The sequence below is a fragment of the Epinephelus lanceolatus genome, chromosome 21 (assembly GCF_041903045.1).
Source record: "Epinephelus lanceolatus isolate andai-2023 chromosome 21, ASM4190304v1, whole genome shotgun sequence".
In the NCBI taxonomy this organism is placed as follows: domain Eukaryota; kingdom Metazoa; phylum Chordata; class Actinopteri; order Perciformes; family Serranidae; genus Epinephelus; species Epinephelus lanceolatus.
In genome coordinates, this window is record NC_135754.1 from 28,906,900 (window position 1) to 28,925,183 (window position 18,284).

The 18,284-nt window shown below is 39.5% G+C and overlaps 1 protein-coding gene across 1 annotated transcript; it reads left to right on the top strand.

Annotated features, from left to right (window-relative positions):
• The first annotated feature begins 1,049 nt into the window (after window positions 1–1,049).
• LOC117246720 (5-hydroxytryptamine receptor 3A-like) lies at window positions 1,050–16,395 on the top strand. The gene is made up of 12 exons (XM_033610656.2): window positions 1,050–1,169; window positions 1,506–1,586; window positions 1,834–1,890; window positions 2,417–2,568; window positions 5,520–5,564; window positions 5,726–5,835; window positions 8,582–8,751; window positions 8,981–9,141; window positions 10,604–10,814; window positions 10,935–11,114; window positions 11,286–11,371; window positions 13,125–16,395. The coding sequence occupies exons 1-12, from the start codon at window positions 1,130–1,132 to the stop codon at window positions 13,362–13,364; spliced, it is 1,533 nt and encodes a 510-aa protein (XP_033466547.2). The 5' UTR covers window positions 1,050–1,129; the 3' UTR covers window positions 13,365–16,395.
• The last annotated feature ends 1,889 nt before the right edge of the window (window positions 16,396–18,284 follow it).

Below are 18,284 nucleotides of genomic sequence, written 5' to 3' on the forward strand. Positions count from 1 at the left end.
ACTGGCCATCCGGAACTTAGGGTATTTTCCCAGTAGGCTGATTTTGTGAGGGCCACTCTTTAGTGCCAACCCTGGCATTATATACCCTGTGTTAACACGTTATTTGAAACCCAGACATAGTTACATGTGTATCCTTCCACTAGCTGTGCTACGTTGATTGCTAGCTCTCCCCGTCAGCTCAGTCTTGGCTGTCTAAATGCATTTACCATAAGTGTCAGTACATAGATGCACTATATACTGACACTTATGGTAAATGGATGGGGGCAAAAATAGATACAGCATTGTATGGCAATGTTTTGTGTGGCAATATCGTATCATCACACAGTGGCAAGTATAGATTTTTTTATTATACAAATTATTGATATTATACAAAATAGATAATCTAGAATAATGTAATCAATTGCTTTTTCCATCCACTAGATACATTTTGCTGCAAAAAATAAAATAAGATAAATAACTGAAGTGACATGAACAGAGTCTTGTTAGATAAAACAGATGGTGACAAAGTTTTCCTTTGGGGACATCATTTACAGTTGAAAAAAGGTAATAAATGATATTATATATTATCATATTACCCAGCACATCCCAACATATTTAAAACCGCAATAATATCATATCGTGACCTAAGTTGACCTAGTTGTTTTTAAAATGTGCCCTGTTCATGACTTGGTGCCTGTGTTGACCCCTGATAAGACAAGAAAAGAAAAGAGATGGATAACCAGTTACACCTGAAAATAGTGTTATACTTATTGTAAATAAATGTAAATTGTAGTTTGTTAATTTCTGCATGACATAAGACTCCTTTCAGACACAGCTCCTACACTGAACCACCTAACTTGGGAAACTCAACAGCCACAACAATGGAAGCAGGAAACTTGTGGTTTGCTGGCAGAATTGATTTGCCTGCAGGCGGCCAAGTGTCGAGGGTGTTGGCAGTTCCTGAAAGTTTTGTTGCATTAGGCTTTATTTCCATCATTAGACTAATGAGATTGAAAAAAAAACTGGGATGGACATTAAATTTGCCCAGCCCTCTTCAGTACAAGGCAGTGATTTTATTACTGCATCGAACATTTCCAGAAAACACAGAGAAGACAGGGACGCTCATTAACTGTGCAGACCTCTCACAGTCATGATGCTTGCAGGTTTCCTCTTTCTGCTCCTCTTCATAGGTAAGCTGGAACAATTCTGTATGATGCATGCAGCTTAGACATTTCTGTTGTCACCCCAATATGATGGAGGTGAATGGAGCTTTGTTATACAGCATAAAAATTTTTAACTAGAAATAATTATACTCCAAGAAATACCTCTTTCCAGTTCCAGAAGCTCGCAGTGTGATATGTGAATAATTTAAAAAAAAACAGGGTGACTGTTGTTGTAAAGACATGTTGCTGTTCATTTTTTCTATCGTCATTTTTTGTCATTAATCATGCTGTGTATGAGGGCAGGAGATGTGTGTTCATGAAAATAATATTAAATCTAAAGAGCTGTTTATTCTTTTGTTTTAGAGGGAAGTACCTCCAATTACTCAGAGCACACAGAGCTTGATTATCTTAATCATCAGAAGTCAAACCAGAGCTCTGAGGAGAGTAAGTACAGGAAGTAACCATTCCAAATATGCACAGTAATTATTAGTATGAATATTATTCCTGTAGACATTATTGTGGAATCTCAAAAAACAGTTAAAACCCACCAGAGCTTACTAAGAAAACATACATATTTAATACATTTTGTTTACGGACTTGTATACCGAGAAAACTTACTCCTAACGGTTTTAACAAAACTGTAAACTGCTGCATTGAATCAGGATAAGACCTGTATACTCTTTTCTGTCAGGTGAAAAGACCTCCATTAACTCATATGATTATTACGACTATTCGGACAACAACAAAGGTATGTACATGTAAAAAACAATCCAAAAGTGTACAGTAATTGTTTGTGTTAATATTTATTCCTGTAGCCTTAATTATGCAAGTCTTGAAACTTAAGACACTTTTTTGATTTTCTTAAGCAGTTTTTGTGTGTAAAAGTAAACTAAAAGATATGTTACTACAGACAAACAGAAAAAGTATTCACACAAGTTTGTTGTGAATGTTTGCGGGTTAGCCTGGGCTAATGTTAAATGCATTAGGATGATGTGTGGCAGATAGATCTCAAATAGAGAGCCCTGTGTAAACTGAAATGACTGTAAAAACGCTCACATTTAGAAATCATTAGTGGACTAATAATATAAAGTCCCGCAATCCTGCCAACACCCGACTCATAATGGCCTTTCAGTGACCACAAACACCGGATATTACTGAAGACATTTGTGAGCTGGTGTTTTCAGATTTTGGTAATAAATTCAGAATAAAGGGGAGCCTGGCCTTTTGAGAATAAAGTCTTTGATTGAGGATGTTCCTTGATGTCTCTGCTGTAGATGCTGAGGTTATCTGCAGTTATGAGGATGTTTTGAGACAGCTGAACCTGTCCAAAAAGATGGAGCTGTACACCATGGCCCGACCTGTAAGAGATTACAAAACAACCACACGGGTACACCTCCAAATGTCTATCTATGGCATTCTGGATGTGGTAAGTTTCAAATTACGCTTTGAATTTTCCATCAATTTGTTCTTTTTTTGGTAAACCTTCATTTGAGGATTTTCAATAGTAAAAAAAAACACTCAGTACATCATCTTAACAACTCAGTCACAAATATCTTCACAGTCCGCAGACTTCAACATTACTAGTAAAATGAAATACATATACACAGCGATAGAGGGTACACTGTTACACTGTCAGTTTATTACAATTCACTAAGCTTGAGATACTCGAGGACAGGGCTCCAAATTCTCACAAATATTTGAATCTCATTCTGATAAGAGAACCTTTCTAAATACGATACCTTCATCAGCTCTCTTATCCATGTATCATATGTTGGTGCGCAGTCTGACTTCCACATAAGTAGAATAATAGAATGTAGTTTCCTTGCCACAACCAAACCACATGAAACTGCCTGGGTTTCAGACTTGTCTACCAAAGGTAACATACTCATGGCACCTAGGACAGATTACGTTTCCCATTCTTTTCAAAGGCATTAGAGAAACATTCAAATACACTCTTCCTAAATTAACAATTTTCAGCCTGTCCAAAAAGAATGTGTTAACGTCCCATCTGCCTCTTTACACCTACAACAGAGGGGGGAAACATCAGGGAAAATCTTTAGTGTAGAAAAGCGATACACTGTTTTAAATTGTATCAGATTGTGTCTAGAGTTAACTGAACATTTGTGCACATTTTCAAGACTCTCCTACCAAATCTCATTGTCCATCTCTTCACCCAACTCACTCTCCCAATTCTGCTTAAGTGCATTTGTGCTGACATCACTATGCCTTCATATAATGTGGTAGGGGATTTATGCTCTCTGCAACTGCTCAAACAACATGGAGTGCCCACCAAGGTATAGAGCCCCTATGTCTTTGATACCCTGAAGAGTCCAGTCTGAGAAAACTTAATCATTTAAGCCAGGGACAAACACATGATTTTTTCATATTGGACTACAGTAGTATTTGGTGCTTTATGTTCATTCATTCATTTTCTGTAACCACCTATCCTCTGACACATAGAGACAGACAACCATTCACACTCACATTCACACCTACAGAAAATTTAGAGCCACCAATTAACCTGCATGTCTTTGGACTGTGGGAGGAAGACGGAGTAATTTTTAATTTGATTTGCTCTCAGATTTTAAGAGTATACCTAATGGCAAAACTACTATTTTAAAGTAACTTGTTTGTTTTGGTGGGGCTGTTAAGAAGGGCAAGAAGAGAGGTCTTACAAGGAGCATGCTCTAGTGATAGCCAAACTGGGTAGCCACTTGAGTCAGCTGCTGGGCCCTTTTTACACCATGATATGATGTTTTAGTGAGCCACCCAGTAGTAAACTTTAAAGTTTGGCAGGCCTATAGATGATGTTTTTCTTCTTAATGATGATGACTATTTCTGCCTCTCGCGCCAAAAAAAATTAAAATCAAACACTCAATTTCCAGAATTCTGGGCCATTTTCTGCATCAATTCATGGTCTGTAAGTCCTCTACTACCTATATGTTTTTCCTAGGGGGACAAATGTACATGTTCTAAATATTCAGATATTCAAAAGGATGTGTCCCGTGCATCCCACCCAAAATCTACACCTGTGCTTACATCTGACATGTATTAACCAAAGAGTTCTTTGCTTCTTCAAAGTGTTACATGAACTCTAATATCTGAGAACTTGTATTTTGACTGAAAGCAACCACAAGGAAATTTTTCTGTGTCTTTTGTGAACTCATTTTGTGTTGATTTTGGCAGCCCCTTCCATAGGAAAGGAAAATTCAAAATAAGAGCTCTTCTTTGTCCAGCATTTTTCTCCTAAACATAACTGAGCTCAATATTACATCAAAATGACATGTCAACCATTTTTTAATACTTCATTAACTCAGCTCCTGTGAAACAGGCTTCCTCTTGTCTCAGCCCAATCCTGAGCTATTTAAAGGCTATTTTCTCTCTCACACTTCTCTGCACACGAGATAACAGTAAGATCCAAATGAAAACTTGATTGGCTTATAACTGAGCCTGCACAATTTCAGAATTTTATCTCAGTGATCAAATTCAAGTCTCAACTCTGCGTTTTATCTGTCCCAAGAGTTGAGAAACCTCTGAGAAGCACAGCAAAAGAACTCCTGCTGATTTATTCCTTTTCTCCTCATTTCTCCTTAATCACGATTTAGGAGAAACAGATCAGAATTTAGTAATCTCCAAGTAAGGAGCTGATTTATTTTGTGCCCATGAGCACCACCACCTCGTGCACCACCTCGTGTTGTTTTGGAAGTGAGTGAACGAAAATCACAACTTATTTTTAAAACTGTTTTTATTGTTTAAATGCAGCTGTTTGTAGGAAGAGTTTGTGACAATGGTGAAACAAAGTTAACTTCTATTCACCATCACCACCAGCCACCAACCACCGGCCACCAACAACGTACCAGCAATGTATTTCATAAATAATATCTATATTTACATACCTGTCCAGGAGCTAAAAAGTCAGATTCTGGATGAGTTTTTAATCCTTTCAAATCCTGCAGTTCTCTCCATCTTTTGAATGTCCGACAAAGGTTGATTCATGTTTTCACCAGCGCTCTGTCGCTATCCCTTTAATCTTTTTTTTCCCAGTCAGTATCAGAAATAACCACAAAATAAAATGTAAAAAATGTAAACATAGGCTCTTCCAGTCTGCATGCCGGAAATCGTTTTGTCTGATTTGAAAGGCATTAAGAAAAACTATAAAAAAAGAGACCTCTGAGTCCTCTTACTCGTGGTCTTACGTAGATCATATAGCAGCATCAGTATTGAACTGAAACCGTTTCATGGTTTAAAAAGACCTTGTAGCCACTTTAAAACCAGATAGTACTTGTTTTTGACAGTTCCCCTGTGTGTAAAGTCAATATGTTGTATGTAACTGTGCTACTAGAAAGATTTTCACAGATATTATTTCTTTGCCTACAGAGAGAGAAAGACCAGGCTTTCGTTCCTTACGTTTGGATTTATATGGTGAGGTTTTTTTTTCTTCTTTTTTTAAATCATTCTCACCTGTTCCTCATTAGTAGAAAATTAAATTGTTTCCTTAAATTTGCATCTTTCAGTTATTTCTATCTATTTCCCTGCTTCTTACTCACGTCCTGATCTTTTCACTCCCTTGTTTTCCTTTGTAGGGCTGGAAAAATGATCAGCTTGGTTGGCATCCACCTAACTTTTGTGGACTCGAACAAGTAGTAGTACCTACTGAAGTATTGTGGAGGCCAGATCTAACTATTGAAGAGATGTAAGTTGGAATGTATATGCATGTTTTCGCATTCACAAATTCACATACACTCACAACAGTAGAGCATCATGTTAGAGTGGCAGGAAGCAAGAAAGACACACATTGGGAATATGACAAGTTTATGGACCAGACCAGTAGAGGGCTGGAAGCTGCTCCCAGACACCATTTGTTTAGCATATCTGCAGTGCCCAAATGTGTATTTTTAGTCACTACACTTACAGTGCAATAAATGTTTTAGCCAGGCAAGCGGCATAGCTCTATGGATGGCAACGGCACATGGGAGAAATTTGCCTAGAGGGCAGTTTTATTTCAGGCCAAACCCCATTTTTTTTCCTAACCATAACCAAGAAATTGCTTTCTGGCAGAAAGCCCCAAGCTTGTCCCAGCAGCATGGTAATGTCAGTCTGCCAGTTGGTCATTCCACTACTTTGGTCCAGACTGAAATATCTCAAATACTTTTTGATGGGTTACCATAAAATTTGTTTCATATCTTCATGGTCCCTAGAGGATTAATCCTACTGACTTTGGTGATCCCCTGACTCTTCCTGTGGCACCACTATGAGGTTGTCTTTGAGGTTTTAAGTGTAATGTCTTGACAACTGTTGCATGGATTGAATTGGTTGTGACATTCATGTTCCCCTCAGGATGAATTATAATCACTTTGCTCATCTCATGACTTTTCATCGAGCTCCTTCATGAGGTCAAGTTTTTTATTTGTCCAATACTTTGGATTTTGACCAAATACCTGCAAAACTAAGGATGTACCTATCAGGAGAGAAGTTGGTCCTTGGGGGGCGTTGACCCACGGAGAAGGTCATTGCCAATATCCAAGTATTCCAAAGGCACCTTAGAGAGGTTGGGCCCCGACAGGTCACTTGGTCCCATTCGGCTCCCTTCCTTAAATACATACATACATGCAAACTAGACAGAAGCATATCCACCTTATTCCAAGTCCCCATGATACCTTGTGTGAATTATGGGCGTGACTTCTAGCACTGAACCAGAACCAGCGTTTTCCAGTGGTACTGGTACGCTATTCCTCTTCTCTAGAACGAAACAAAATTGTGCCCACCTCCAGTCACCTATCCCAGTACAGTTACAGTAACAGATCATTGTGTTGGTTAAACAGATAAGGATACAGATAATGACGTCTTTGTACACCTAGACGATCTGCCTGCGGCAGGTGCGTGATACAGGTTGTTGCTCTTCTGATAGTGGTTGGAGGTATGGGGGTAGCCTAATCATGTGCTGCACATGATCCTGTTTAAAGCTGGAGAGGTAGAGAATGTCATCCACACAGACAAAAACACAAGTGTTAAGTGGCTCTCTGAAGATGTTATTAGCCAGAGGGCATAACAAGGTACTTATAGTGTCCACAAGGTGTGTTGAGGGATGTCTTCCATTCATCCCCCTCTCTGATACAAAACAAGTGAAAAGTGTTTCAATGGTCATTTGGAAAAGATGATAGCCCAGAAGTTCAAACACAGGAGATGAGTGGAAGAATGACCATGATGTGTTTGAGGCCTTGATAGTCGATACAGGGCCAGACTTTATACTTCTTCTCCACAAAGAATAAGCCTACTCTAACGAAGGGATAGGGAGGGTCAAATGATGCTGGCAGCTGCCACCTCATTGATTTATTTCTCCATAGCCTAGATTTCGGAGGCAGATATTGTGAAAAGTCAGCCTTTGGGGGGAGTTGACTGAGAAGAGAGGGAGAAGGTCATTGCCATAGTCGTACAGACAATGGGGAGGCAGTAAGGAGGCCAGAGCCTTGTTTAACACCTCCTTGATCTCCAGGTATTCTTGAGGCACTTTAGAGAGGTAGGGGGACTCAGAGAGGACAGAATTATTAAGAGTAATATGTAGAGCAGATCTAAGAGAAACAGAATGGCAATGACTGCTCCACTGTAGACTTGCCATTGTAACTCAGTCAGCATGTGGTGTAAACCAGGGGTAATAAAAGTAACAGGTAGATTAGGAGCATTATTAAAATGACAAACAGGACTTGGTGATTATCTTACATGCCCAGATGGATGTGAACCATTCGAAGAGTTATTAAGCAGAGGAGTGGACCATCAAGTACACCGTCATTTATTAGGTGGGCAATCCCCAGGAGTCTTAGTTGATGAATACTTACACATTGTGGGATTGTTGAGAAGGGCACAGAGTTTAGGATGAAAGGGTATTTCTGGATCAATGGTACGGCCTATCAGAGCTTTTTGGATGACTGGTGAGCCTCCCCTTTTACTGGGCAGAATGAGTACTCAAGTTTTTGTCTTCGTCTTCATGTCAAAACACAGCTCTTCTTCTGACAGTTAAGCTTCCAGCTTTTCAAACAACAAAGCATTTCAGCTGCCAGAAATCATGCATGTTCTACAGGAAGTGCATTTTCCAGAGGTTTGTATTTAACATGTACTGGTATTTACTGTGTAATTTAATCAAAGGTCCTTCCTAAGTATAAATTTGTCAACCTCTTATTCCCTATACTATAACTTCTCCGTGACCTATGGGTAGATACCCAGCAGTTGCAGTAATTCATTAACACGAGAACATGCAGAAATGTGTCATACCATGCGGATAGTGTTTACTATATTGAAAGACACAGTGGTAGATTAGAGGGAAAATAAAGAGTTGGATAATGTTGACCTATGTTTTATGGTATAACAGTCAGTATGCTTTTTGATATTTAGTGTGAAGCATAATAAAGCAAATTGCCATCATGGGTGTGTTTGTTTTCATACAGGACAGAGAAAGACAAGGCCCCGCCAACTCCTTTTCTCACCATAACATGGGATGGTCGTGTGGAATATAGGAATGACCAGGTGCTGGTCAGCACGTGCAGGATGCAAGTTTACAAATTTCCTTTCGACGTTCAGAGCTGCAGCCTCTCTTTCAAGTCTGTCGTATACTCTGGTGAGCCCGTAACCTGCTTTGTTTAAAAGTTTCTAGAGCAAGAGCAAAAGTTTCTCAACATTCACCTAAAATGTGTATAGTTTGTGTTGGAATAAATATGAGTGCTGTAATCACTCACATATTACTCATACCATATAGTTTATTGTCATATGAACACACACCAGCACATACACTCCGTTGTTGTCCTGATAAGAAATCTCAAAGTTTTTCTTTTTATTTTCCACCTCAGATAAAGAACTAAAGTTTGAAGCCATCCTTGATGCTTCAAAAATCACAGACTGGTCTCGTGAAGTGATGCGGACTCAGTATGAGTGGCTGTTCATCAACATGACTGTCAAAGAGAAAACTGTCAACAATTTTAGCTACAACCAAAGCATGATCGTTTACACTGTAAGTATTAAGTAGATTTTACTGCTAACGTTTATTTCTTCCAGCGAAAATCTACAGGTAGACGTTCTATCCTTCCATTTGCTACTTTTACGTAAACCTGCGAACTATACTCAGACCACCTCCCAAGGAGGTCTGAGTGATGTTGTCACATTAGTACTTGATGCTTTGTTATGTAGTATATCAATTATAGCCGCTGTAAGTAAATAATTTGAAGGGTTCCTCAACAACTGCAGATGTAAGGTGTGTTTTGTTGTTGTTGTTGTTGTTGTTGTTGTTGTTTTTGTTGTAACCTGGGTACCTAATAAGCCCTGTTTCCACCAAACACTTTCAGTGTGGTACCTTTGGAACCAACAGTAACCCTTCAGACATGGCACCTAGACCCTAGTGTTTCCACTGCAAACAGTACTCTTAAATATGGGCAGGGTTGTTGTCACTCACTGCTCCGTCCAGCACTCACTGTATTTCCTAATTACCGGTGACACAGATGGAAGTCTGCACCTCCTTTTTCATCCACAGAGCGAGGCTGCACGCCGACATTTTCAGAACAAAATAAAACAGGCTGCAGTGAGAGTCTCTCTCCATGGGATATTTAAAAATAGCAGGTTTGTGCATTTAGTCCTTCTCAGGCAAGCTCAGGGGTTTAGTGTTGCTGGAGCCCACAGGAACAATGCTCTGCGATGCTTTTTTTTTTCTCTGAGTGAGGATTAGAATAAATACAGTTCACATAATCCTTCAACCTAAATATATATAAACACCTGGAACCATTTTTTTCTCCATTAAAGTTTTTTTGGGGGGAGTTTTTCCTGATCCGCTGTGAGGGTCCAAAGGACAGAGGGATGTCGTATGCTGTAAAGCCCTCTGAGGCAAATTGTGATTTGTGATATTGGGCTTTATAAATAAAATTGATTGATTGATTGATTGATTGATTGATTGATTGATGGCCAAAGTTGTCACAGTGAAATTTAAGGTGGGTTGATTGATTCACATCATCACCTCATGCATTGAGTAACATTACAAGTTACTAGTGTTCCACTTTAAAAGTCGCCGGCAGTCGGCCCAGTGAATTAAGTTAAGCAAAACATCCTTTCATTTCATAGTTACAGTTTACTAATTAAACTCTCCACAGTATGAACAGTGGTTACATGAGCCTCAAAACCAGCCACAACTCAGCCCTGAGCAGAGTGACCGTCCTCTACTGACCAATCAGACTGCAGTGTTCACAGCTCCACCTTTTAGTACCAGATCTGTGTGCTAGGTACCCCAACAGAGGGGGGACCAAAAATGGGGATGGTACAGAATGGTTCCATTGGTACCATCTACAGCTTTTCACAGTGGAAACAGAAAAAAAGCGTACTGAACTGAACTGATCCATACTGTTCTGTGGAAACAGGGCTTATGTTTCCTTTGACAAAAGTATATGAATTAGAAGATCAACCAACTGACTCTTAAAAAACCTTCATAGATCAAGATGAGGAGGCGGTCTGTCCTCTACATTGCCAACTTCTTGCTACCCATCCTGTTCTTCTTCTGTCTGGACTTGGCCTCCTTCCTCATCTCGGACACAGGGGGCGAGAAGCTCAGCTTCAAGGTCACTGTGCTGCTTGCTGTCACTGTGATGCAGCTTATTCTCAATGAAATTCTGCCTGCCTCTTCAGACAGGATTCCACTTATAGGTAAAGAAGCTCAGAGTCTTACTTTTATTAGACTGTTCTTCATATGAGCAGGAACAGCACAAATACTGAGTCAATGTGTCGTTGTTTGTCCACATTAATGATATGGCTTTCTCCCTTCAGCGGTCTACTGTATTGGGATGTTTGGTCTGATGCTGCTGAGCCTCCTGGAGACAATTTTAGTGATGTATCTGATGGACAAAGACTCTACATCCCAAGACAACAAGGCAAATAATGTCCAAAGCCTGAGTGAGGACTGTGGAGGTAAATGGAGCAAAGACGACATACACAGCTGTGATGGAGGTGAGATTATAATTCTACAAACCTCTGGATCTTAACTCAACCTACCATTGTCATTCAGTTTTCTATTGCTCTGATTATATTTTACTGATTTTATTACAGACACATTTACAACTGATAATACATCATTTTGAATATGCTACAACTTTCTCTGTGTCGATCATATCCTTTCAGAGGTGAAGAAATGGAATCACTGTGCCTGTGTCTGTGATGTGTCTGCTGACGAACCTCCATCTGAACTGTTGTCTGTGGCCAAAGAGGTTAGGCTCAAATTGCATTTTAAAGGTTGAAGGAATACTTCACCAACAAAATGACCATGTGTATATCAATCACACAACCAAAGTTACGTTGAACTTGTAGAGAGCTTGTATGCCCCCGCAGTGAATGAAAAATCCAAAAGCAGAGAAAATTGGCCCATGAATTGAAAATTAATTGCCATAAAAGGGGGTCACGTTAAACAACAGCAAAATTATATCAAAACATCAGTTTACAGACTCTCAAACAATTCTTGCAGCATAATAAATGGCCTAGTACACACACAGATATTTTTTATTTATTCTAGAATAAATAAATAAAGCAAGTCCATACAAGCACTGTCGTAAAAAAATTGTCCAAATAATAAGAATATTATAAAATATAATAATATATAATAAAATACACAATATAATATGTGTTTTACTCGTCGCCATTGAAACGTTCAACTATTGCTGCTGTCATATTCATATATATTTCATACATTGATGATGAACAGTGCCTACTCATCTGTCCCTGCAGGTAAAAAGATATAAATCCCATGTAGGACCTTTTCTGTGACTACAAAATGCATTAATACATCTCTATATAACAGGCTACACGTGTTAAAAAACAGAAATGTTTGTAAATAAGGACTATAACTTAATAAACTGGGCATTTCTTACATTAGAAGACAATCTTTTGTTGTTTTTCAGCCAATTTTTTTAGCCTATTTCACTGCAGAGCCTGATAGGTCACAATAATATTATGTATTTTCAGTCCCTCTACAGCCTGTACTTAAACATATTTCTGTATCATGATGTGGTTTAATGTTATTTATGGCCGACACAATTTAAGTAACATTTTAATAGACCTAACTATCAATAACTATTTTACACATTCATAAGCTGTTTTGTTTTTTCGGCAGTTGAAAAACCCACGTCACGACCGTATTGCCATGAATTGTGTTATTAAATCAGTGAAGTCTGCTGAAGTCTGCACCCCAGGCAGACTCTCTGGAAGTCTGCAGAAAGTCTGTTTGAGGCCCCTTGTGGACTGGATGAATTGTAGTATTGAGCAACTCTCAGCAATCCCAAACTTCCCGGAAACATGCCGGCAAAGTCCTCGAGACTGCAAGTTCAGTGAAGTGTGGACATTTGGATTCAGCCTCAGTCTCAGTTATCCAGTCATGTGCTCAGTACTTATCAAGCACCTGTGTTTTAGCTAAAATCTTAATATTTAAAAAAAAACGTTGGTATACGAAAATACCATACTACTCTGCTTGTGCGTTTCATTGAGGAGAGTTCGAACATACTTGTTTGCCCAGGCATGCTTTTAGTCTGTGCATGAGACCATTTATACAGAAATGTTTTAAATATTTAGGTTTTAATGAAAATGCATGTGTTGGAAGTACTGCGAATATGACTGGATAAATGAGACTTGGACTACACTGCATGAGTTGGCCATTGTTAAACTCAGTCCCATTTGACTTCAGTGAATCAAGAATTTTCTGTGTCTTGTTTTGGATTCTTCGTCCATCGTGGAGGCATGCAGGAAAAATAAAGTTTCCCGCATGCCTCCCATTCAGTGTAACACAGGATGAGTAATTGATTTACAAATGGTCATTTGAGAGGTTAATTAAAGGTTTACATTTTAAAACAAAACCAACAAACACTTTTATTTTCAAGACAATGGACATAGAAATGTAGCAGCATGCAGTTTTACATAGTCCACAGTCTTGTTAATCTTGTTAATTGCCAGTCCATTAAATTACTTATGCAGGGAAGCAGCAGCCATCTCAAGGAGGAAGGCCAGGACTTGGAGAACATCTCAGATGAGCTGAGGGAGATGGTGAAAACACTGATTCAGCTCCTCGACAGCAGGAAGGAAGAAAACAAGCCCGGCTACTGGACCAGAGTGACTAAAATAATCAACAAAGTTTTCTTCATTTTCTATGCCACAGCTTCCAGTCTGTTTTTAATTGTTATCTTTTCAATATGGAACACTGCAGCAGATGAGTAGAGGTAATGTTTACAAACACGATTAAGGCCCTGATCACACCTACAAAACACACAGCGCACAGCACTGCCATTTTTTTGTTTAAAATTGGATGCCACTAGTAAAAAAAAAACGCCTGCTGTGCCTTTTCATTGTTGCCAGGCAACCACCCCATCACGTCATTACACTAACCTTCCTGAATAATCAGTCTACCGTTTTTTGATTGTTTGTTTTTCACAGTGATTAGTATCTAGTTCCTAAAATGTTGAGGCTGAGGTTACTTGCTGTAGCTCTGGTTGAGGGATCATGGGGAGTACCACCAGTTGGTCCAGGAGCTTCTCCTCCATGATGGACGTTTCCAGGCATATTTTAGGATGACTCGGGGGCAGTTTGACAACCTGCTGTCTATTGTTGGGCCGTATAGCTCTGGGTATCCAGTAACTGTTGTCACCAGTTTCTCCTCCATTGTTTACCAACTGTAAACTTGTCGTGATCACCACAGAAGGTCCACCTCTCAAATCATGCGATTGGACAATGGGACAAAAGATGACGAAAAAATAAATCACATGGTGCGCTTTTCCACTTTGAGTGGAAGTTTTTTCACCTCAAGGAGTTCAGAGTGCGCCGGAAAAAATGCCAGGTGCTTACAGTGCAGAAATGTGAGGCATTATGCAACACAAAAACTGTGAGCAAAAGGCTTTATTTTCATTAAAAACAATGACAAAAAGGCGCCTCCAGCTGCTAAAACACTTTCTGCGTGATCAGTCATGATCAAGTCAATTTCCCATTGAACACTGACATTAACACATCTATAGTTAAGTTTGAAAACAGTGACAATAATAATAATAATAAATTTTATTTGTAACGCACAAGTCTCAAAATGCTACAGAAGGCAGTGCAGATATGCTATGCTAAGAGTGAGCTTTAGTAAAAAGGTAAGTCTTTAAGTTGCGTTTAAGTGTCCACAGTCTGTGGTGCTGTCAGGTGGTCAGGAAGAGCATTCCACAGTCTGGGAGCGGCCAAGCAGAAGACCCGGTCTCCCAAGAGTCTGGTCTTGGCTGGGTTGAGGAGGTTGGCATTGTGGCAGGTGCATAAGGAAGTCTGAGGAATGAGGAGTTCTTTAAGATAGAGTGGAGCATGTCCATGAATGCACTGATGTGTGAGGAGGGAGACCTCGTATTGAATTCTGAGTTCAACGGGCAGCCAGTGGAGTGATTTGAGGATGGGTGTGATATGGTTATGCTTGCGCGCCCTCATCAGGATACTAGCAGCACTGTTCTGGATGTATTGAAGCCTCTGGATGCTTTTACTAGGGATCCCGATGAGGAGTGCAATAGAGTAGTCCAGCCAGGTGGAGACAAAGGCGTGGACAAGCTTTTCAGTATCTGCCAGGTTGAGTGATGTACGGAGTGTTGCAATGTTCCTGAGGTGGTAAAAGGGATTCTTGCACAGGTGTTTGATGTGGGTCTCGAATGTAAGGTGGGTGTCCATTTTAACGCTGAGGTTAAGTAGACAGGGAGATGTTCTCACCGGGGTGTTCTCAACAAGGATGGCTTCAGTCTTGGAGCTGTTAAGTTATAAAAAGAAATTTGCTTCATCCACACCTTTATCTCCTCCAGGCAGGTAGTGAGTGAGGCAGATGGCAGGAGTGCAGAGGGGGTGGGATCTGTCCGCAGGTAGAGTTGTGTGTTGTCAGCATAACAATGGAATGATATGCCATGCCTGCTGATAACATGGCCGAGGGGAAGCGTATAGAGAGTGAAGAGGGTAGGACCCAGCACCAAGCCTTGAGGGACACCACAGGTGACACAGTGAACTTATGATATATACCTTGGATATAAATGGAAGGTTGGAGATGGGCCTGTAGTTGGAGAAAACATCAGAGTCAAGGGTGGGTTTTTTAAGAAGAGGTCTAATGACAGCACTTTTCAGGGCAGATGGATTGGACTGGCGTGAAGGGAGTGATTTATGACCTTGGTGATAAGGGGGCTGATGGCGGAGAGGTTGGCTTTCACCAGGGCTGTGGGGAGGGGGTCCAGGGCACAGGTGGATGGTTTCATTGACTTAATGATGTTCTCAACTTCCTGCTGTGTAGTGTCTGAGAAACAGCAGAGAGGTTGGGCAGTCCCAGGCTGTGGGTGGGCCGTCTGGGCAGGTGGGTCAGTAGAGCTGGAGAGGAGAGACCTGATGGAGTTAACTTTTTCCTGAAAAAAGAGATTAAGCTGTTGCACCGCTCCTCTGAGGCTTCAGAAGGGGGCAGTGCTTGTGGTTTGAGGAGATGATTTATGGTAGAGAACAATGACCCACTGTTGCTCAGTTTAGACCATCAAGGGTTCATTCTGACTTGTTGGACCCTACATGGACCCACAGGAAAATATTAAAGATAATTTGTTTTTGATGACTGAATGCTACAGTCCATGATCTTCATTACAAATCCTTTGCAATCACATTATTACTATTGTTATTTATTATTTTTTGTCCACATTTTTTTCAAACAAGATGACCACCTCTTGGATAATGTTGACCAAAAGAGAAAAAGGCAGCATTACTTTGTGCTCTACTATGAACACAAAGTGACCTTCTCTGAACTGAAGTTCAGACATACGTAGCGCTGCATGTTTTACACACTGCTGCACATCTAACACATATACTCTGTATGAGACTATGAGTCTGGTGGTGTTATAAATTTATAGTAATATATGCCTTTGATGTGTAATATGTACAATTATACTGTTCAGTGAGTTGATCAAATACATAATAAGATATGTTAAAATGTAAGTGTAGCACTTTTTAAATTAATAACATTGTCTACTGTTTTGAGTGTTTTTGTTGGATCCATTATATTAAGTATATATGTATGCTGTATACCAAGTGTTCATTTTCTAAAGACCTGTAAATGTGTTTTTTTCTTCTGCGATATGAGTCATTTTATTTTGTCTTTTATGGGTTCTTTCTGTATCTGCAGTTACGCCACACTCTGTATTCACATGATGGAATAATAGTCCTGTAATCTGTAAAAAGTATCAGACTTCATACCACTGAAATAAACAAGATAGGCATACTCTTTTGTTGTTTTTTCTTTGTATGCTTGTGTGTGCTGCTGAACCAGACACAGGAGAGCAGCTGAGCCTTGCAGCAAATTTTTCCCAGTGGCCACTCGTGGTGTAAAAGAAAAAAAAAAGTCTGTGTACACGTGTGTAAAACTGTTGATAGGACACCTCAAACTGCAAACATGGTCAATTATGAACCCTTCTGTTCTGACTTTTTGAGCCATGATGATTTTATATTTGTAAAACTTTCCTCGAGCCAAAAAAAGTGATTTAAAAATCTGTGATGTCATCACAATGTAAGGTCAATGAGCCGAGCAGGAAATCAGGGGCGGGGCCAGTGGAAGAAACACTACTGCACATATTCAGTTGGCCGGAAGTAAACTCGGAAGCTACAAAACTCTTTTGGCAAATGTGTCAGGCAAACAACTTCATTGGAATAAATAGGTGCCATCTTGGAGTCCGGTATCTAGTTATCATTAAAATCTACCTACTGAACTCAACCAGGGCACATTTGAGATGGGAATTTTTTTATGGGAGGGGCTTTTAATTCCTCTTGCACAAAACCTGCAAATACAGGAAATACTATCAAATTGTTTATCTAAACTAGTCTGAATGGGATATTACTTAAAAATATATATAAAAAAATATATAATTTAAGAATCATTCATTTGATCTAGCTCCTACAGTAAGCACATACGCCAACTTCAAGCACTGGTTCACTCTAGTAAAAGTTAAATAACTATTTCACTGCTGTAAAGATGGTCCTCTCATAAGACTACCCTGTCTATACAGTAGAGACATGCAGTTCTTTTCAAATTGGTGATACATGTCCCGAGAAAACAGAAAAAAAGGCTGTGGCATTTGATTTTTGCTCAAGAGGTAGAAAGCCTACAACTACCAGAATGCTGTGTGCAGCACCAGACCTTTTCTTTTTTCTTTTTTAATAAACTTTATTGGAAGTACCTGCGGCTATGCTATAAGCGACCCTCTACAATAATTTAAATTTGTCTGGGGTTTTTTCTTCTTGTTAATTGTTGTGAAGATTTGCACAATAATATATTGTGTACTTAAACTTAAGTGTATTGTATTGCACTAATATCATCCTCAACCAAATATATGATGCTCTTAACCCTCATTCTTATTCATTTATTTAATTTTTTTCATTTAGTATTTATAACTATTGCATTATAAATATATATTTATATATATATATATATATATATATTTATGTGTGTGTGTGTGTGTGTTTATATATGAATATTTATATATATATATATATATATATATATATATATATATATATACAGTACAGGCCAAAAGTTTGGACACACCTTCTCATTCAATGCGTTTTCTTTATTTTCATGACTATTTACATTGTAGATTCTCACTGAAGGCATCAAAACTATGAATGAACACATGTGGAGTTATGTACTTAACAAAAAAAGGTGAAATAACTGAAAACATGTTTTATATTCTAGTTTCTTCAAAATAGCCACCCTTTGCTCTGATTACTGCTTTGCACACTCTTGGCATTCTCTCCATGAGCTTCAAGAGGTAGTCACCTGAAATGGTTTTCCAACAGTCTTGAAGGAGTTCCCAGAGGTGTTTAGCACTTGTTGGCCCCTTTGCCTTCACTCTGCGGTCCAGCTCACCCCAAACCATCTGGATTGGGTTCAGGTCCGGTGACTGTGGAGGCCAGGTCATCTGCCGCAGCACTCCATCACTCTCCTTCTTGGTCAAATAGCCCTTACACAGCCTGGAGGTGTGTTTGGGGTCATTGTCCTGTTGAAAAACAAATGATCGTCCAACTACACGCAAACCGGATGGGATGGCATGTCGCTGCAGGATGCTGTGGTAGCCATGCTGGTTCAGTGTGCCTTCAATTTTGAATAAA

What these genes read in the sequence shown, in the direction of transcription:
- LOC117246720 (XM_033610656.2), top strand. Translation starts at nt 1,130, where the DNA reads ATGATGCTTGCAGGTTTCCTCTTTCTGCTCCTCTTCATAG. An exon ending in CTTTCTGCTCCTCTTCATAG is followed by an intron (nt 1,170 to 1,505) that starts GTAAGCTGGAAC and finishes CTTTTGTTTTAG; the next exon opens with AGGGAAGTACCTCCAATTAC. An exon ending in AAAGCATGATCGTTTACACT is followed by an intron (nt 9,142 to 10,603) that starts GTAAGTATTAAG and finishes AAACCTTCATAG; the next exon opens with ATCAAGATGAGGAGGCGGTC.